The sequence below is a fragment of the Monopterus albus genome, unplaced genomic scaffold (assembly GCF_001952655.1).
Source record: "Monopterus albus unplaced genomic scaffold, M_albus_1.0 scaffold21.1, whole genome shotgun sequence".
Lineage (NCBI taxonomy): Eukaryota > Metazoa > Chordata > Actinopteri > Synbranchiformes > Synbranchidae > Monopterus > Monopterus albus.
In genome coordinates, this window is record NW_018127901.1 from 81,258 (window position 1) to 101,998 (window position 20,741).

Genomic DNA, 20,741 nt, shown 5'->3' on the forward strand with positions numbered 1-20,741 from the left:
AGCAGCTGCTGCTTTCTGAGTATTTATCTGTTTAGAGTTTATTGTTCTCCTCTATGTTAGTGGACAGAATCTCTGTAGGTTCATACTCTGGCCACCAGTTCGATTTGTTTACACAGTGTTTCTGTTAGTTTGGTGCATGAGTCTTCATGCAGTCCAAACATAAAATATACACATTAATTCCCCAGTGGAAAAAGGTCTGATCAGTGTCAGTGGTTTGAGAAAGATACTGCTGTTTCCTGAGTGTCCAGCATGGTTCTGAAGGTTAAATGTTCATCATTGAACTGAGTCTGTTTGATATGAACAGTTGCATGCATGTTCAGATGCTCAGTGCACACTTTAGGATGTAAGTAGTGTAGAGAAGTTGTGTCTGCACGCCATCTAGCTCCAGTGACCTCCGTTCCAATTAATACTGAAAGTCACGGGTAACTTTCAATATTAATTATGGCTGCATCCCTTTTAGTGTTACAGGTGCACATGGGTAAAATGAATGTCAACCATCATACTTAGCTTTACCTGCTGTGGAAAAGATCTTTCTGATGCCCCAAGAGAAGCTATGCTGTCACACTGCTGTCTGCCGTTTACCTGCTGTGCTCTGTCCTTGTCTCCTGCAGATGGACAGGAGTAGTCTGTCCCAGCTGTAGGTCAGTAATGGCCGCCGTGTGTCCTGGATGTGGAGGAGACGAAGCCAGATCCAGACTCCATGTTGGTCATCATGGCCTTGCCGGATGGAAGCACACCGGTTGAGACACTTCTGGCAGCGATCCATCTGGAAAGGTCAGGATGGGGGCTAGCACACAGCAGACCAGTTTTAACCCTGTCCTAATTTAGGAAAAAAGAAGCAATGCTAACACTTAGCATAGTGTACATGTTCAGTCTATTAGAGCAAACATTAGTCGGCTACGTTATGCTACACTGAAATGCTACAAGAATGGACACTGAGAGAGTGGACTCTTATAGGTCCCTGGGTGTTCACCTCAACAAACTGGACCAGTCAAATGACACTGAGGCACTTTACAAGACAGGCCAGAGCAGGCTCTACCTGCTGAGGAGACTCAGGTCCTTTGGAGTGCAGGGGACACTCCTGAGGACCTTCCCTGACACAGTGGTGGCAGCAGCCATCTTCTATGTAGTGGTCTGCAGCATCTCGACCACAGACAGTTAAAGACTGGACAAACTGGTCAAGAGGGCCGGCTTTGTTCTGGGAGGTCCCCTTGACCCAGTGAAGCTGGTGGGGGACAGGAGGATGATAGCCAAGCTGACATCCCTGCTGGAGAAGGACACCTACCCGATGCACTAGTGACATACTGCTTCACCCCAAGCGTGTGACCGAGTGTTATCCCAGGTCCTTCCTGCTGCCGTCAGACTGTACAACCAGCACTGTTCCCAGTAGACACCCCCAAGTCTATCTCACACACCCATAGACTGAATAACTGTGAATACACAGCATACCAGTTTTTATTATGTATTGTTATAGCTACACTTGTTTATATTGACAATTGTGTATTACTTTTTGATTCTTAACACTGAGTGCCTGTTTCTATCCCATTGCTGCTGCAGTGGTGTGAATTTCCCCAGAAGTCATACAAAAATGGAAACCAGTTGGTTAACTAGTTGGCTTTTTTTTGACTGTGGCCTCGAGTTTTGCTGTTGATGATGCCACACAGTCTTGGTTTTTGGACGACAGTAGTTTATAGTGTTTGGTCTGTACCAAGGTGGTGACATCTTCATAGTAAAGGCATGCTGTCTGTCACTGCAGGTACCTGGACACCTTCCATCAAGCTGGTCTCCTATTCGCTAGAGACCTCACACACCTGGATCATGATGCCTTGGTCAGTCTGGGAATAACTGCCACAGGACACAGGAAGAGAATCCTACGATTGGTCAGTCATATTCAAAGGACAGAAGCTGACCAAGCCTATCAGAAAGCAGATCTCCCACGTGACCGCTGTCAGTCTGTGACGGACGTTTCTTCTTCAGAGCGAGGTCACAACGTCACGTTGCTTCGTCAGTCGACAGGACCTGTTACCTTTGAGGCATTCAGGAACAGTTCGGCTCCTAACCTAGCCACCATGCTGACAAACTCTGAGTCCAACAGCAGCAGAGCAGTGCTGAAGCCAGTTCCCAAACCCAGGACCGTCTTCAACCGTCGTAGGACTGCACCCATCAAATTCTATCCAACACCAGACTCCGCACCGCCCACACCCAGGAGGCTTTCACAGGAGTCCATCTGTTTTACTGTGTTAGAGAGTTTGACCTCAGGGGAAAGGCCCACACCTGAAAACAGGTCGACCACACCCAGCCAAAGACTGAGCCAGGCGGAGGGGATGCGGCTCAGTCGTAGCCTGTCTCTGTCAGATGCTGGAGGGTTGGTACCTCCTGTCCCCCCTAGGCTGAACCAGGGGGTCTCTCCCTCCATGTTCCAGGGGTCCCTGCCCTCTTCTCCTTCTTCTTTACCTGTACAGACGGACCAAAGCCTGGCTTCCTGTCCTGGTAGTCTTGACAGCAGCAGGCTCTCTGGATCCTCACCTGCAGGTTCACCACGAGGAGGTGGGATGGAAATGGTCTCTAATGAGATCTACTGGGGCACTTTACCTGGATCTGCTGCCCCCAGTGGAGGGAGGAGCTACTGCAGCCAGCAGTTGGCTCCACCAACTCCACCCAGACAAATTCCTGACAGGAATCCTGAGAGGAACAGGTAGGTCACTCTGTCCAGACCAGGGTCTTTAACAAGAAGGCATATTTACTTTGGTTTTTAGTTGTGCTTCACAAAATGGGCCAAAAGAGATCCATCTTTTCATCCTAAATAAGGCCCACCTACTGTAGCTCCTCACTGACCAAGACCCCTTATATCTGATTGATATACCTATAAAAACTGCATAGGTGAGCTTGATTTAAAGACCTGGCTAGACCAGGGCAGGAACAAGTTGTAGGGGGTCTTCAGGAGTGTTCAGTGGTCCTTAGATGGTCCTAGTAGTTCTGATGGAGTTCAAATAGGCTCCAGGGGTCTTTAAAGGTGTTCTAGAGGTTGTGATGGAGGTGTCTGAGTTTTTGAAAGAACTATGTGGGTCCCTGAGGGTGCCCACGGCATCTCTTTATTTATGTATCCATCCACACATCCACCTGTGAACAAAGAATATGATCCCAGTATGAGGGGTACACTGTATCTCTGATCCCAGTCACATTGCTGGTCTTTGGCCCTTCTGAGTCCAGGTCTCGATAGTTTCAACACTTTTTGTTGTTGTCAGACTAATGTGTTTCAATTTGTGGCCTTCAGTAAGACCCTCAGATGTTCCCAGGCTAATGGGATGTCCATATAGTCCCCTGGCTCCAGTGTTTTGGACTTTGACCCACATCAGGGATTAGAAGTCAGGATGTCTCCAACTCTGCTGCACAAACATCAACCTTTTAGTTTTTAATCGGTGTGTTAGAAAAGCAGCTGCTGGATGGCAGAGTATCCACTGCTTGTTGATGTTCTTGTCTCTGTTTTCACTGGCAGCACTTTAAGTAACGACTCTTCAGGATCAGCCAGAGGTAAGTGCAGATTGATTTCCTCTGATCTGAATATGTTCCAGAACCTCTGCCGTTATTTTAGGATTTACAGTACTGTATGTTTGACAGCTGAAAAGAAAGCTGTGTATGTGTGGTGATAACAGTGGTCAGGTCTCAAATCACTGCCCGTGCCACAGTAAACCAGTTAACTCTCAGTATCTCATGCTAACATGCTAACAGCTTCGACAGACAACCCTGAGGACGAGATCAGCCCGTACTGTGAAACTGTTTTCCAAACCAGGAGGAATCCACACATTAGTGAGGTGAGACAGCAGCACCCATACTTCCTTTGTTAGAAGGAGGATGTTAAATGGGCATTTACCAGTGAACTAACAGGAAAGAAATCAGTTCATTAATGGTCACAAATCCTCCAAAACTGACCAGGTCTTAAACCTGTAATTGTTATTTTAACTGAATGAAGGATCATGGGGTTAAACTTGGAAGTCTCCAGTCTCTGATGATAGAAATGTGCCCATGTCTTATCATAGAGTGACAGAAGCCATCTGGAGGGAAGAGAGGTGAGGAAGGGAGATGACAGACCTGCAGAGGATCCTGGGTAAGGCACTAAAATATCCAGACCTTTGTGTGACGTGACACAGAAGCAGAATGAAGCAACATAAATGATGCTGATCTGCTTGTAAAGATTTATCTGTGCGTTTAGGTGTCAGAAGTTGTCCTGGACGAAGCGTTTGTCTCAGGCTCTTCACTCTGGAGACTCTCAGTGTTACAGCACTGTCGGAGAACCTCCACCCCCACTCCACTGCCTCTCCCTGCCCTGCCACACCTTCCCCTCCGAGACCGACGAGGACATGCTCATCTCCCCCTATGCCAGCTACACCTCCCTGACCGAGAGAGCCCCGCCCATTATCAGCGGTTGGCTGGACAAGCTGTCTCCACAGGGGTGCGTTTGATTACACGGCTGGTTAGATCAGGGGTGTGTTTGCTTTAAACACCTGGTACTCTGACAGGTACCCAGAAGTACCAAATTGACAAGTATCAAAGGTTCTTAGGAAGTTGTAGGGGTCTTGATGAGTTTTCCAGTGGTCCTTGAGGATCATCTAGGGGTTTTTGAGGATGTTGTAGAGGCCTTGAAAGGTTCTGAAGAAGTTCAAATAGGTTCCTAAAATGGTTCCAGTGATCTTTAAGGAAAGTATCAGATGTTCTTAAGATTTTTGAAGGAGTTAGTTTTCACCTTAAGTTACAAAACATGACTCAATGACCTGTTTATTGAGTCTTTTGTGTGTTTGTGTGTGAATATGTGTGTTTTGTATCTGTCAGGAGTCAGAGGTCAGCGCTGGCTGTTCTGCTGCATCTCCTCCTCTCTGCTCCTCCCTGTGTCTCCTCCTTCCTGACAAGTTGCCTCTGCCTCATCACCTTCTCCTTCTCCTCTTCATCCTCTGCTTCCTCTTCATCCTCCACTCGGTGTGTGTTTCTTTCCTTCTAGTCTTCCTTCCTCTGTTTCCTACTCAGCCTCTGTCTGCTCTTTAAAACTAATGGTTCTTTTTTGGATCTTTGGTGAGAGTTAAACCACCTCAGACTCAGAGTACAGTGTTGGTTCTGCAGAGCTTTGCATTAAAGTGCTTGTACCCCTGAAATGTAGCAGGGTTCAGTAATAACTGCAGAGTTCAAAGTAGAAAAAACAAAATCAGTCCAATTACACTGGTGATCATGTGTGTGATTGTCTCTGCATCTGATGTGTGTGTGTTTTTATTTTCAGGAACTATGTGTTCCAGAAACGCTACATGAAGTTTGACGGCAAAAACCTGATGTACTTCGGCAGTGAGAAGGTGCGACCATCATGTTAGCATCACCAGAGGTGTAGTGCTATTTGCTGAAGTAGCAGAGCAACCCTATGACGCTTGCATGTGCACGCCCATGGTTAAGTTGTGGCCTGTTTCGATGGCCATGCAAACACTTTTCCTATGGTGGCAACTGTAATTGGCCACACGATCAAATGTTAGACTGACTTTATTTTCTCTGGTGTGGCAGAATAACAGTGAGAGTAAGTAGCCATTTGTCACAGGGTGAATGTTGTAGCCATAGGTAATGGATGGTAAGGTGTAATCTCCACAGGGGACCAGCTGCGGGACGTGCCCCCCAGTATCTGTCATGACCAGTTGTTAAATGCCTCCTAAGTCTATAAGGAAATAGATGCTCTCTGCTCCAGTGTTAAACCAGCCCCAAACTGTACTGACTGTTCACTGAGCTCCTCCTGAAGTTAAAGGTAAAGTCTGTTTCTGCTGCTGACTGTCGCCTCTGACGTTTGTCTCTACAGCCGCACCTGGAGATCACGCTCTAGTTTGTCAGTCTGGATGATCCGAGTTTGGTTCGTCTCTTGTCTTTTGTAAACAGAGTCTGTATTCGACATTAAACTGTGTCCGCGTCATCATATACGTGGCTGAACAAAACACACAAACACTCGCATCAGAGTGCATGTTGTTTGAGTCGACGTTGTGAATCAGTCACCACGCCTTAAGTTTTATTATCACAACTGAGAGCATTCCATTTTGCAGGACAGACACTTTACTGATGACTGGATCTTCAGGTGTTCACATTAACGCCATTAGGCCTGTTCTGTCTCCTCTCTTGGAGGAAAAAGAGGGGAGTGTCATTCCAGTGTGTTCCAGCAGCACTACACCTGTGATCAGATAGATAAATAGATACTTTATTGATCCCGGAGAAAATTCAGGTATCCAGTAGCAACATCCATGATTACCAAAATCACAGCACCCAAAGTAAGGAAGTGAAGAAATGTGTAAGACTAAAATACAAAAAATATCTTGAGTGCCAGGTATACACTATACATAATAAATGTGCATAGGGTACCTGCATACAATGCCAATGTATGCAGGACTGAACACAGTGTGCTGGGATAAAGACCAACACCAATATGTGCAAGAATGAGCATTATGTGCAAAGATAAAGACAAGGGTAAACAGTGCTCAGTGCAGTAGTAGAGTGTCATAGTCCTGTCTAGGAAGTTTTTACTGATTTTAACTAAACTTCTATGTTTCTGTCAGGTCTGCAAAGCAAAGGGCACCAGAGTTAGTTTTCTTCTGTGAACCTGAAACATCGACTTGTGTTTTCTTTTCCTAGTAAGCAGCCAGTACCTCAGCCTTCCTGTAAACAACAGTATTAAAGGCATGTGTAACTGTGAAAAGCCACTTGCTGCCCTGTTCTCCTCCTCTTCAGATTTTACTTCCTCAGCCTGTGTCCACTGGCAGAACCTAACACCAGCACTGTCCCAGATCCAAACCAACTTTAGCCTGATAATAAAGTGTTTGTTTGCTGGTGCACAACATGACAGATGTAATTCAGGGAATGAAAGTCCCTAAAGCTCCTTCCTTCCTGCTGGAACAGAGGGTTTTGGCCCGAGCCCTCCCGTTGGTGACACTGACAAGTTAATACACCTGCTTTGTGTTTCAGGATGTCTATCCGAAAGGAGTGATCCCATTGGCTGCCATCCAAATGGCCCGCCCAGCTAAAGACAATAAATTTGAAATAGTGACGAGTCACAGGGTCTTTGTTTTCCGGACTGATAATGAAGGTAAACACACACACACACAGTCAGAGTACTACTGAGTATTTGATAATATTTTAGTATAATCCCCACACATTTCATTTTCTTATAGTCCTGAGTTTTTCTACTGTAGCCCTAAAATTAATTTCTCATTATGCCCAGATTTGTATTAAGGCGCCCTTGTTTTGGGCGTGAGGGTCCGTGACGAGACACACTTCTTCTACAGTGCAGTCACTGGTCTTCCTGGACCAACAGAGCACCAAATAAATGACCGACTCTGAGGCTTCCTCAGCCGTTTGTCCTTCACTCATGTTGGGCAATGGACAAAACCACAAATTTGTTTTTGTGGTCAAATGTTTTTCAACGCAGTCAAAGAAAGAATGGTCACACATTTTATGAGACAGGACATGTCTGTGTCTTTATCAGTCATGCTGCTAAAAGTAAAATGTTCTTCAGAGTTGTGTGTCTGTCTCTTCTGGTTCATCAGTGAAATGGGATCAGTCTAAATGTTTCAGACTTGATAAAACATCATAAAACACGTTGGAGCAGGTAGACAGGATGCAGAATATCTGAGGACAGATTCATGGACAATAAGGCTCCTGTAGCTGATGATGAGGATGATGGTGGTGATGGCTGCTCTGTGTTTGACTGTATGTCAGTGCTCAGACGGCGGTGGGTGTCCACACTGCAGGAACACGTCCGAGATCAGATGGTTTTCGGTCGGCGCCATTTCGGGCCTGGATCTCACTGTCAGAAACACGGAGTCCTGGAGCTGAAAGGAACCAAATCCAAAGTGTACGCCGCCATCAACACTGACCAGATCTGGCTGTACAAGAGCGAACAGGTGAGTGCACAGACAGGTATGATGTCACTGTGGCTGCAGGTTGCTGCTGGTTCATGCTGTGGGAATAATATTTTAGCACACTGCTAACAGTTCAAAACATTTCCATCACAGCACGTCATTATGGTCTGGACTTGTAAAAGTCATGTTTTTCAAACTGTTACTGCTGAAAACTCAGTTATATCAGTATCAGAATCATAGCAACTTTCTAGATTTTACTGCATGTACAGTCTTTGCTTTTTCTGTCTTCTCACAAGATTTTCTCATTTATGCAAAATCCTTAAAACAAGTGGACTTTTATTGGAAATGGAATGAAATGATGTCACTGCTAGATTCATTAGACAGTGGGATCACATGTTCCAGATTTAGTGTAGCTGGTTGTCAGTGCTCAGAGCGACTCAGTGCCAGCAGAACGCAGATGAAGACTCTGATCCTGCAGCTCGCTGATGCATGCAGGGCGTTGCATATGTGACCTGTGTGTCTCTAACATCTGTCTGCAGTGTTTTCGTACCGGCATCGGGATCACGGTGATCGAAGCTCGAGGAGCGACGATCAGGGATGGAAAAAACAAGAGCTTCGACCTTATAACTCCGTACAAAGGCTTCAGGTATCATCAGACACTGCATCACCTCCCTGTCTGCTGTAGGACTTTATTACTGTTTAGTGCTGTTGCCTAAATGAGGCCCTTGTTTCAGTTTAACAACTGCAAGGAGGGGTCAGAAGAACATCCCCTCCTGGTTGGTTTTAGGCTGATTACGTGTTAAACCTGCTGCAGCTCCAGCTCTACAGTGCAAAGCACTTTCTCTTTCTTATTCAAACACCCACGTTTGCTGTAACAAAGCTCCTGTAAAACATGTCCGGCCTGGATGTGAAGAATCGGTCACATGTGCGGGGTCAGATGCTTCATGTCCAGATCTTTGTTTCCTGCTCTGTAGATGAAACTGAGTCCTCTCAGCCACCCTTTACCAGGCCATTTGTCCCAAAACCAGGTCATTGAGGCAGAGAAAAAGCTCCTTACAGCTAATTCACCGCAGCTCTCTAATGTGTGGGCTCACACTCTTGGTTTTTACCAGACCCACTGTTCATATTGAATATAAATAATAAAATCCACAAACTTCTTAGACAGAGAATTTCTGTCCTTACAATGTTGTTGCTGTAGCGACATCCACCAAGCCTCACTGCAGAACTCTGCTCTGCCTCCTCAGCTTCACGGCAGACTCAGAGCGGGACAAGCGGGACTGGATGGAGGCCCTGCAGGAGTCGATTGCTGAGACTCTGTCGGACTACGAGGTGGCTGAGAAGATCTGGTCCAACCGATCCAATAGGGTGTGTGCTGACTGCAAGGCTCTGAACCCCGACTGGGCCTCCATCAACCTGTGTGTGGTCATCTGCAAGAACTGTGCAGGTAGGACGCAGTGTGAAGTCAGATCAGCTCAGACTAAGAAACACCACTGGTCCCAGTGGGATATTGTGTTCTTGTTTTGTATCTTAAAGTTACTTTTAACATTGTCCAGCTGGACTTTCTGGGCAACATGCAGCAAACAACTAGTGTACATGAAACTCCAGGAAGGCCCCAAGTCTTCAGTCAACACCACAGAAACCACCAGAAACGCTCTGATTTCCCAACGTCAGGCATCGCTTTGTACCACATTAAATGTTCTCTGATGCTGATTAAAACTGCCTCAACAATGTCCCACTAGCACAGTGATGAGCTCCATCCGCCCCCAAACACCAGCTCAGCAACAACATGTTGATACAGGGACAGGACAAACACAAGCTGCTGAACTGTGGACACTTCTAAAGTATCGGTGTGTGCTGATGTAGGAAGAGGCCAGGAGAAAACAGACCACATAAAACCTTCAGGTCTTTACAGTAAAAGTCTGTGTGCTGCTCAATTAAAATATCGTTCAGAACATAATCACCTGCCCAGGTGAACACAGTGTGCTAATGCTGTGCACACTCTCACACAACTTTGTGGTTGGGTCCCTGTGAATACATGTGGAGACATGGATCACTGCAGGTGAAACTGTGGCTGTTCTGGTTCAGCTGCATTTGTGCGACTGTATCGTCATCCAGGTGTGGTGTTGGGTTTATTGTCTCACCTGAAACTCTGATGTTCAGGTCACATTCTCAGACAGTTTCCATTTCATATTGAAAAATTTTCTAAGAACCATCTTTAGTGTGAAGCTGGGGGGTGACCTCATTTTTATGGATGACTGGCTTGGGAGGGTGAGTACACAGACAAACCAAGTTCAGGCATGAAGCCACACCTCCTGACGTGGAGCTGCTCCACTAACAGCAGCACTTCACCTGATGCTTTCACTGCCCTTCGCTAACTCATGGGTTCTAATAACAGACAGGAACGAAGAGGAATGGGAATAACACTTCATTTATGGAGCGCTTTTTAACCTGTTGTTGTTGCACCTGTGGCACACTTTGTCCTAGGGGGCGCTAGTGTAGGTGTACTGGGTCCGTGCTGGACTCTGTCTTCACACAGCTGGGACTGATTGCTTATTTCATTTCAAAGCTCACGTCAACAACTGAGTTGATTTGGACTTGGGACTCCACACAGACAGGTCTGTTTTATGCCAAATCCAGACATTGTCCAGGTACCTTCGTTCACCTGTGTGTGTGTGTGTGTGTGTGTGTGTGTGTGTGTGTGTGTGTGTGTGTGTGTGTGTCTGCAGGGCAGCACCGAGGTCTGGGCACGATGGTCTCTAAGGTCCAGAGTCTCAAACTGGACACCAGCGTGTGGAGCAACGAAGTTGTCCAGGTGAGAACACAACCAGAGGAGGATTCACCTGATGGGGCCCCAAAATGTTTCTGCTGTTAACATGTAGCCCCTCAGGGTCTGTTCTGCCCGGTCCAGGCCGACCAACCTGCTCCTCCACAGCCCATAGAATCCATAAACGTGTAGTTAAAGATGTCAGCAGTTTTCATTGGAGGTCAGATTGTGGGTGAAACTGGGTTCTGAACCATGCTGTGAAGGAAGCGTGGGTGTTGATTCTCTTTAAGCTGTTTCAGTTATCTGTTATGTTGTGTGACGCTCCACCGTTGTGTTTCTGTGTCAGCTGTTCATCATGCTGGGGAACGACCGGGCCAATGACTTCTGGGCAGCTCGTCTGTCTCTGTCAGAGGAGTTGGACTGCGACGCCTCGCCCGAGCAGAGGAGAGAGTTCATCACTCAGAAATACAGAGAGGGACGATACCGCCTGCCCCACCCTGCGTTCAGCAGCCAGGAGCAGCTGCTCAAGGTGTGAGCCGTGCTTCCGCCTCAGATCACAGCAGGAGGCCGTTTGTGAGGCGTCACACGTGACGTGTCTGTGTGCGACGGTGGTCATATCACATGACACTGTGCGTGACATCATCACAGTACAGCAGCTTTACAAACGGCCTCTTTGATACGTGTTAGTGTCTGACGATGATTGATCTTCAATAATTATATGGCATTGATCCAATTACTTCAGTACCATTAAGTATTGAAAAATACTTCCTATACATTTTTATTTCTTGATGTTATTTTTAAGAGAACTTAAGGTTGTGGTAAATAGATTTACTTTTTATGTTGTGAATCTTCTTTGAGTGCACAGTAATGCCCAGGAACTGAAAAATCAAACTATAATCGGTACCAAAATGTGTTAGTTTAAATTTATTTTATAAGATTGGTTTTGTTTAGGGGCCAGTATGAAGTCATGGTATCTGTACCAGTATCAAAACATCTGGAGTGATACCCAGCCCTACGTGTTTGTGCTGGTGTGTGGTATGGCGGTATCTGCATGGATCCCAATCAGAGTGACATGAGTCATGTGACTGAAACATCAGGTGTGTGTGGAGGCTGTGACCTTCCTGACATGAACACGTCAGTTTCCATCAGGTTTTCCAGCTGTTAGTCACCTCGTCGTCTTCTGCACTGGTTTAATGACAATCAGCTCCACCTGCTGTTTACCTCCACCAGCTGGTGAGCTCAGACTCACACAGCAGGAGGGGTGGAGACAGGACCTCAGTCAGGGTTGATTTAGACAACTTTCTGAAAATTCACTTAAAATCTGAGCCACACTGAATGGAACTAGTGTTGATGTCTCTCTCTCTCTGTTTACGTGAATGTCTCTCGCCCATTACCAGGTCCTGTGTTCTGCCGTCTCTGAACAGACTCTTCTGAAAACTGTCACTCAGATCTTCTCAGAGGCGGAGTCAGCTCGACCCACCACCAACCCCCACCTACCGGATCACTGCACCCCTTCAGGTCAGGACTCGACTGTGCTCTACTGCACTAAGAGCACACCAGCTCTGCACCCCGCTGGGTGGGGCTCTCGTCTGCTGTCCGGGCAGCAGACATCCTGTAAAAAGTCATTTCTTCTTTTATGTCAGCATGAAAACGGACATTTTAGAGACAACAGTCACATTTCTGTCCTGCTAAAAGTAAAACAGAGACTGTGTGCAGAGTGCGGAGCAGGTGAAGGTCAGTTGTGTTTGTGGAGGCAGAGCCCAGGTCAAATTCCTCATGTATCTGACACACCTGGCCAATAAAGTTGATTCTGATGCAGAGGTGGGGGTTTGTGATGCAGCTGCTCTGCTATCAGCTTTGGTCCTGCAGGGAGGCTTTTATCTTGAAACACTGTGCTTCAGTTACCAGAGAAACTCACTCAGCCCACACACACATTTATGCTTCTAACCAGAACCCACTCAAGTCCAAGTCTCAGTCAGAAGAAACCGACTCAGGCTGAGTTTTGATGCAGAAACCTTTTGTTTTCATGTTATTCAGACTGATTCTGAAGTATGAGCTGCTCTGCTCTTCGACACTGCTTCCACAGTAGAACAGTAATGATTATACAAATCCCAGAACAATGTTATTGCCTGCTACAAACTGGTGGAAGTAAGGGTTTTATTTGTCCTGGCCACAGGGCTTTTATAACTGCCTTGTGAGTGATGTTTACATGTCAGTTTTCTTCAGTCTCCTTTGTTCATTCACTCTGTATCTCTGTCTCCATGTGACATCTGAGTGTGACAAGCTGCAGCTGAAACGTTCCCGTTCTCCCCTCAGACCCCAGTGTGTATGACGAGATCATGCAGCCCGTTCTTCACACCGGTTACCTCTACAAATCGGGCTGCATCAGCAGAGGGATGCTGTCCAGGAAAACTCGAGAAGGTACTGTAGGACTATGGGTAGGGGGGTGTCAGCTGGTTCAGTCCTCTGTCTCTCTGCAAGAAAACAGATGATGTGACACAGAGAGTTCAGAGGACAGAAGGAGCCGCTCCGTCAACCTTGACTGCTCTTCCTATTGAACACGTCCTACTTTTTACACTGCCATTGATAAAACCAGGGACACCTGCCAGATTATTAGGAACACCTCCAGGACCTGACCTGACACCACAGTCTGAGGGTGACTGGTGTTTGATTCTGCAGCATTAAACTGACATTCACTCTCATTTGACATTGGTCACAGTTCAGTCACAGACATGTGTCTTTAAGTGTGGCTTGGCTTCAGGTTTATATTTTGCACAGTGTCCTGGAAAGAATCCTTCGCTTGGTGCTGATTGGGTCTGCAGGACACACAGTGTTGGACTGGTCCGTCCACTGACTCCTGGTGTAACACAGTCAGTCAGTCACACCCAGTCGGCTGAATGTGCAAGAATTACCTTATGCCCACAGATAAACAAATCAATGGATGGAGTAAAGTTTCCAGTAATAAATGAATATTTACTTGGGTCTAATCAGAGCTGCTCTTCCAAACAGTTTCTCCCTTTATCCCCATAATTAGCACCAAATACATTTCAGGCACGATTATTAGGAAACCGACCTGTAAATTTGGTTTTTAGCCAAAACTCCTGCCGTCTGGTACGACACCACTTTAACCTCAGGGTCACTGGTCTAGTACTTACGTAGAGCTTATCTACACACTGAAGCGTTTTATGCTATTTCCCATTGGCCCACACGAATGCCCACGCACTGGTGGTGTCAGCGGGAGCAAGTGGGCGTTCAGTGTCTTCCAAATGTGGGCTGGAAAGGTTTGGGATCAAACCACCAACCCTTCAGCTGGGAGATGGGTTAGGTGTTAGGGTAAATGTACTTACACTTTATCAGCTGTTACTTCACATTTTGTAACAAGCTCATGATTTATGTGTTGCACCAGAAGAAGTCTTGTGTCTGTGGCAGGAGATGTGTTTCTGTGCCCGAGGTAATAAAACCATGTTGTCAAAGAGAGGAACAGCTCAGAGAAACGTCTCCTGTCGTCTCGTTGTCAGACTTCCAGAAGTTCTGGTGTTCGGTGGATCAGTCTCTGCTCTTCTACGAGTCGGAGCGATCAGCTGATCCCTGCATGCAGATCAGTGTTAAAGACATCATGTGTTTAGGAGTCAGCCGCCCCGACTCGTCCAACAACAACAACGGATTCATCGACAGGTACAGGTGATCTTTTCATGCCACCTAATCTGATCCTCTGAATTACCAGATGTTTGCATGACGTCGACTGCCTTGATAACATGAACACGTAAACAGCTGCTGTGGTCTTTAAAAGCTACAGTTCTATTGAGGACCTGTCCTCCTCCTCCTCCCCAGGTTTCGTTACACCTTCGAGTTGTATTTGACGTCAGAGAAGCTTTATCAGTTCGGTTTGGAGACAGCCGACGCCCTGCACAGCTGGACACGAGCCATCGGGAAGGTCAGAGCCTTCGGTTTCATGTCATCACACAAGCCAGAGGGGTGTTTGTGGATTGTTACGAGTACTAAAATCCAGGCTATCTATGTTTTTTTTAAAACATTGCCACTTTTGTCTTTACGATTTGATTTGATTTTTACTTTCTGAACATATAACACGATTCCAGATTGTGATTTTCTTGTATGTTTTTGACATTTCTTAACTTTTTTCCTATGAGAGCTTCTTTCTCAAAATGTTTCAGTTTCACTGTTCGTACGTCACAAGTTGACTAAGAATGTTTGATCAGATGTTTTAGTTCTTCACTGACTGCCCTCTCTGACACGCCATTTCCGTCCTGTTGTCTGTGGTCAGGCTGCGACTCCGCTCAGCTGCCACTGCTTGTTGACTCGGGAGTTTGAGCGTGTCGGCCTGCTGCGCTACAGAGCCATGTTGGACCCCCAGCAGTGGAAGGAGGCCTACTTTGTCTTGCAGAAGTCCAACTTGTTCATCTGTCCCCGAAACGACAGAGCAGCAGAGGACATCATCAACCTGAACTGCCTGCAGGAGCTCAGTGAGTCCTAATCCCCGGTCTGCAGGTACACCACATCTGACCGAATGTGTCTGGTTGAGTTAGAGAACACCGTGTTTGTGTTGAAGGTATTGCCTCGGAGAGCGAGAGCCACGAGAAGAAAGACATCCTGGTGTTAGTCGAGAAGGGAAGGTGAGATGAAGATCCTGACTCACTTAGTCCTGTCTTTGTTTCTGCTTCTCTTCATCTTCTCATTTCCTCTCCCCATCAGGACCGTGCACCTGCAGGGGGTCGGTCGCACTGATTTCTCTCTGTGGTATGCGGACATCCAGCGAGCAGCCGGGGGTAAAGGCAACACTCTGCGAGAGCAGCAGCTAAGCAGAAACGACATCCCCATCATTGTGGACAGCTGCATCGCCTTCATCACTCAGTATGGTGAGGAGGAGCGAGTAAAAGCCTCGGTGCTAAACTGTGTGTGTGTGTGCAGAAATGTGGCCACAGTCACATGTTCTTATCATCTAATCATCAAGTCATATGATTGTGCTCCACCACTTCCTGCTCCTGCAGTAGCTGTGGTTTAGCAGCACATTCTGGTCTGAGCCGTTGTCATCGGACAGACCCTGTAGAAAAGCTGCCCTGAGCTTGATAACATGTCTGGGCTGTGCACAGGTCATGATTCTGTTGCCCCTACATCTGAAACTGTTGTTTACGTCAGCAGCTAAAAGTTTGTTGTTAATCACACATAATGTTATGATACTTGTTTTCTAAAGAACATGGTGAATGCCACATTCCTGGTCTTTATGAAGCACATGCAGAGATGTGATGATCAGGGTCAGTAGTCCAGGGTTATGTATGACTGAGTGATTGTAGCTTAGTGTCACTGACTAAACAGGTGAGCAGCTGTAAAGTTTAAAATGTTCAGGTTCCTTGTTCTGAACTGAGCTCTGAGGTCAAACCCTAACAGTTGGTCTGTGCAGCTGCATTGAAGCTGTGGTCAGACCTCTCACTGATTCAGTCACAGGTGCAGGTTGACGTTCTGAGCATGCTCTGTAGGTCTAGGCCATGAGGGGATCTACCGAAAGAATGGAGCCAAATCCAGGATCAAGCTGCTGATGGAAGAATTTCGTAAAGATGCTCGAAATGTCAAACTGCGGATCGGGGACCACTTCATTGAGGATGTGACAGACGTCCTGAAGAGATTCTTCAGAGAGATCGATGACCCCATCTTCATGGCCGAACTCCACCCGCTGTGGCAGCAGGCTGCCAGTGAGTCCTGTTTAACCAATTTCTCAGCTGGTTTGTGTTCAGATATAGACATTCTGATCATAAAACTACAGTGTGTGAACTTAATGAAGTACATCCAGATGTCTTCAGGCACTGTTGCCTTAAACACGCCTGGTTTTGCTTCTCAAATGTTTCATCTGCCCTCTCACTCTATATAATGCATGCTTACAGTGGAAACGGCAGCGTAAACTAATTCTCTCCACCCTTAAATAAATGTGCTTGGTGACAGGTATTTATTGCAGCCTGGTCTGTTTTCCTTAGCATGGTACTTTCTTTATACTCAATACACTGACTCAAAGTTTAACTGGAATGAATTTGTACCTTCAGAAGTGCCTCAGAAGAGTCAGAGGTTGGACCGCTACAAAGAGATCATCCGGAGCCTTCCTCGAGTCAATAGGACCACCCTGGCTGCTCTCATCAGCCACCTGTACAGGTGAGCTCTGGCTGACAGGCCAGAGTCAGCAGCAGTATGGGTTGTACCTGGAGCACCAACAGCAGTAACACCTGTTGTCCCCCCAGGGTCCAGAAGTGCGCCGATCTGAACCAGATGTGCACTAAGAACCTGTCGCTGCTGTTTGCTCCTAGTCTGTTCCAGACCGATGGGAAGGGAGAGCACGAGGTGAAGATCATCGAGGATCTGATAGACAACTATCTGTACGTCTTTGATGTGAGTAGGATTCTGAGGTAACGCCGCTCAATCCTCTGTGTCAATACAGACTGGACAAAGCTCTGACTTGTGATCATGTTTCAGGTCGATGAGGAGCATCAGACTCAGATCGAGCTGGAAGTCAGCCTCATCACCACCTGGAAGGACACTCAGGTGCACTGATGGAGTTCTACTGTGGCCTCAGAGCTGCACACATTACTGAAGAGGAGCTCAGGAAGTTCTGTCAAACATACAGTTCATTGATCGGGTTTCAGATAAACTCTACCTCCAGCTTCTGACTGTTCATAAATATTTGACTGATAGTGTGTCTGTTGTTAGCAGGGGACAGGTAGTAAGTTAGCAGTTATTTGGTGTTAAGTTATTCATATGTTTTCTATATGCTGGTAATACACTAGCAGTAATGAGCTCGTAATATGCACTGAGTATTGATGAAGTTTGTATCTGCAGCTCTCTCAGGCCGGTGATCTGATCATCGAAGTTTATCTGGAGATGAAGATACCAGACTGCTGTGTTACTCTCAAGGTAAATCTGCGTGGTACTCATTCATACTGTGAATACCAGCCTTACTCTTACTGATTCGTACTGTTAATACCCACCTCACTGTCACTCATTCATTCTGTTAATACTGACCCTTAGTATTAGTCATCACAGTGATTTCAGGCTCCAATTAAAAGCCATCCATGAACATGTGACCTGCCCAGTGCATGCTGGGATAAACAGGAAGCCAGTGGTGCTTATTGTGACCTCTGACCCTGACAGGTGTCTCCCACCATGTGTGCAGAGGAGCTGACCAATCAGGTTCTGTACATGAGGAACGTCCCGGCTGGTGAGAAAGACGTCTGGATGACATTCGAGGCCATCGAGGACGGACAGCTGGGTGAGTGAGCACCACAACACCTGGACACCTATCTCTCTCTTTGATACACCTGGAATGAGTCCTGCTGATGGGATTCTGTTGCTGTTATTTCAGAGCGCCCATTACACCCCAAAGAGAAGGTACTGGAGCAGGCTCTGCAGTGGTGCAAGATGGCCGACCCAAGCTCGGCCTACCTGGTGGTGAAGAGGGTTCCTAAAGGAGAAGGCATCAACATTCTCACCTGTAGGTCCAGCACAAAACCTCAGTTATAGACAGCTTTTATTTGTGATAAAATGTACCGGCACCCTGAAGAGCAGCAGATTGCCTGCTGTTGTCCAGGTCCGCTGTTGCACAAACAAAAGCTCACGCTGTCAGTTCAGACATAAACAGAAGCACGAACACAAGAGCAGTCATGATCAACACAGATGTGAAGCTCCAACACCACTGCTGTTCCCCACTGTGTCTAAATACATCTCCCTGGTTGTCTCCCTGTCCGTCTGTGTGTATGTACTCAGCCTATAAGAGTGAGATCATGAAGGTCGGTCTGTTGAAGTGCCGTGAGGAACCTCCAAAGCTTCTTCAGGGCAACAAGTTCCAGGAGCGGACCTTTCAGATCAAAAACCACAAGCTGCTTCTGCTCAAAGACAAGAAGGTACAAGTCAGTAACTGGGATTCTGTCTGGACCAGTGAACCAGTACCGCTGTCCTGACTGGTGTGTGTTTTCCTTCAGAGCATCAAACCAGAGAAGGAGTGGTCTCTCAAGTCCATGAGGATCTACATTGGCATTCGCAGGAAACTGAAGGCTCCGACCAGGTAACGAGATCACACCTGTACAACCGCATGCTTCCTACATGGCTGTGCACTTTTGTTAGCTTATGTCACTGGAACGGTTTTACTCTAACGTCCCATTTATTGAGATTTTTACAATTATATCTTCTATCTTGTTGAGTTGAGTTCAGTGTGAAACACTCTGTAACTTAGGTTTTGAAAAGTGCTACACAGAAAAGTTAATTATGGCTGTTATCTCTAACTTTTATCGTTTTTATTTTACTGTTGCAACCTGCATGAGTGTTTTCACCAGAGAGCAGCAGGATTTACCAGCAGACAAATTGCTGAGTGAGAATAAAGAATAGAACTTATTTGTGATGGAATTATTCATTATCAGAATAGGTATGAACTTTAATTTATTCAGTTATTTGCCTAAATGAAGTACAGTCCCACACAAAATAGCAGTCTACATTAAAGCCCAGTCAACGGTGCAAGCTGCACTCACACTGAGTGCCTGCTGCCTGAGAACAGAACTCACACGGGGGTTTAAACTGGGACTGAAACATAAAGAATTAATAATGACAGAATAGTGTTAATGAGAGATCAAACACTGTGATAGGCAGGAAGGTGGTGATGGCAGTCAGCTGACTCCTCTATGTGTTATTAGGTGAACATTAATGATGTGTTTGCACCTGCAGGTGGGGGTTCACAGTGATGTCCGACAAACACCAGCTGTAAGTATCACAGTACCGCTGATGGTTTAAAATGCATAGAAACTGGTGCAGATCTGGTCCATACTGCTGTTGCCACATTTCCTGACACTGTCCACTTCTAGTTGTTACCCAGTAAAGCTCCTGATTCATTCATCTTCTATACCGGTACAGAAAGGTCACGAACCCACAACCTTCTCGCTGTGAAGGAACAGCGCTAACCACCGTGCCACTGTGCTGCCTGCCAATTGTGTCCAAATGTGAAGAAGTCAGGAAAGAGTTCAGACAGACCTGTTTCACTTACAAAATGGCGCCATGTGTTTTCAAAGTTCAAGTTCAAAGTGTTTATTTGTCCTATGCACAGTTAGGAAACGTGTTTCCCTGTACAATGAAATTCTTACTTTGCCGTCCACATGAATACAAATGAACTATAAAGTAGATAAATAAATAACACAAAATCTAAGGCACTTTAAGCAGCAACAGATGCAGCAATATAGTAGAAAAAATATATAAGAATATAATAGAATGTATGCTGCATGGGAGCAGCATGTGCAGCAGTCAACAGTCAATGTGCAAACTGAGAATGTAAACAGTACATCACGTATTTCCTGGTAATAAATTCCTCAGCTGTTTAGGAGTCTGATGGCAGAGGGAAAGAAAGAGTTTTTCAGTCTAGTGGTCCTACATTTCACACTTCTGAACCTCCGGCCAGAGGGTAGGGAGGTGAACAGTCTGTGATAGGGGCGGGGGGGATCTTTGAGGATGGAGGCAGCCTTCCTACACACCCCGTGGTGGTAAATGCTCTGCAGAGAGGGCAGTGGAGTCCTGGTGATCTTCTCCACAGTCTTTACCACTCTCTGCAGGCGCTTGCGGTCCATAGCAGTAGTGCTGCCATACCAGACAGTGATGCAGCTGGTCAAGATGCTCTCAATGATGCAGCTGGTCAGGACGCAGCTGCGTGTTGTGTGGATCCTTAATGTTAAACCACATGAGAGGAGCAGATTCTCTCCTCACTTTGGTTGTGACGACTTTTGTCAGCATACACACTGTTCAGTACTTTTCCATTTGATGTCATGCTTCATGTTGTTTATAGCAGATGCCTGTGTCACAGGTGGGATGTGTACAGTTGATCCCGTGTCTCTCACTTAGGTACCTATGCTGTAGCTGTGAGAATGACCTGTGGGACTGGATCACCAGCTTCCTCAAAGCCCAGGTCAGTTTCACTCTCACCCTGCTCTAACACGTATTTACCTACAGACTAGGAGCAGATGCAGAACAGCTGAGTCCAGTAGAAGGACTTCAGCGTGTCCTCCGGAGGGTTGAGCGCTGCTCTAGTCCTGATCCTCCTCCACTAATCAGTCGCAAATGTTTTGTCTTTTATC

At 46.4% G+C, this 20,741-nt stretch overlaps 1 protein-coding gene across 1 annotated transcript in view; it reads left to right on the forward strand.

Annotated features, from left to right (window-relative positions):
- arap3 (ArfGAP with RhoGAP domain, ankyrin repeat and PH domain 3) overlaps positions 1-20,741 on the forward strand; it is a 34,796-nt gene that overhangs the window by 10,868 nt on the left and 3,187 nt on the right. Inside the window, exons 2-32 of the mRNA XM_020594098.1 lie at positions 612-774; positions 1,757-2,695; positions 3,497-3,531; positions 3,730-3,812; positions 4,038-4,105; positions 4,211-4,450; positions 5,267-5,336; positions 6,976-7,096; positions 7,729-7,913; positions 8,411-8,517; positions 9,116-9,315; positions 10,598-10,683; positions 10,982-11,164; positions 12,033-12,153; positions 12,952-13,056; positions 14,154-14,316; positions 14,467-14,569; positions 14,918-15,116; positions 15,203-15,266; positions 15,346-15,509; positions 16,128-16,340; positions 16,686-16,791; positions 16,878-17,025; positions 17,110-17,178; positions 17,473-17,547; positions 17,785-17,902; positions 17,996-18,124; positions 18,397-18,533; positions 18,612-18,694; positions 19,348-19,383; positions 20,509-20,572. Coding sequence (XP_020449754.1) covers positions 701-774; positions 1,757-2,695; positions 3,497-3,531; positions 3,730-3,812; positions 4,038-4,105; positions 4,211-4,450; positions 5,267-5,336; positions 6,976-7,096; positions 7,729-7,913; positions 8,411-8,517; positions 9,116-9,315; positions 10,598-10,683; positions 10,982-11,164; positions 12,033-12,153; positions 12,952-13,056; positions 14,154-14,316; positions 14,467-14,569; positions 14,918-15,116; positions 15,203-15,266; positions 15,346-15,509; positions 16,128-16,340; positions 16,686-16,791; positions 16,878-17,025; positions 17,110-17,178; positions 17,473-17,547; positions 17,785-17,902; positions 17,996-18,124; positions 18,397-18,533; positions 18,612-18,694; positions 19,348-19,383; positions 20,509-20,572 — 4,488 coding nt within the window. The 5' untranslated portion in view covers positions 612-700. The remainder of the gene's footprint in view (positions 1-611; positions 775-1,756; positions 2,696-3,496; positions 3,532-3,729; positions 3,813-4,037; positions 4,106-4,210; positions 4,451-5,266; positions 5,337-6,975; positions 7,097-7,728; positions 7,914-8,410; positions 8,518-9,115; positions 9,316-10,597; positions 10,684-10,981; positions 11,165-12,032; positions 12,154-12,951; positions 13,057-14,153; positions 14,317-14,466; positions 14,570-14,917; positions 15,117-15,202; positions 15,267-15,345; positions 15,510-16,127; positions 16,341-16,685; positions 16,792-16,877; positions 17,026-17,109; positions 17,179-17,472; positions 17,548-17,784; positions 17,903-17,995; positions 18,125-18,396; positions 18,534-18,611; positions 18,695-19,347; positions 19,384-20,508; positions 20,573-20,741) is intronic.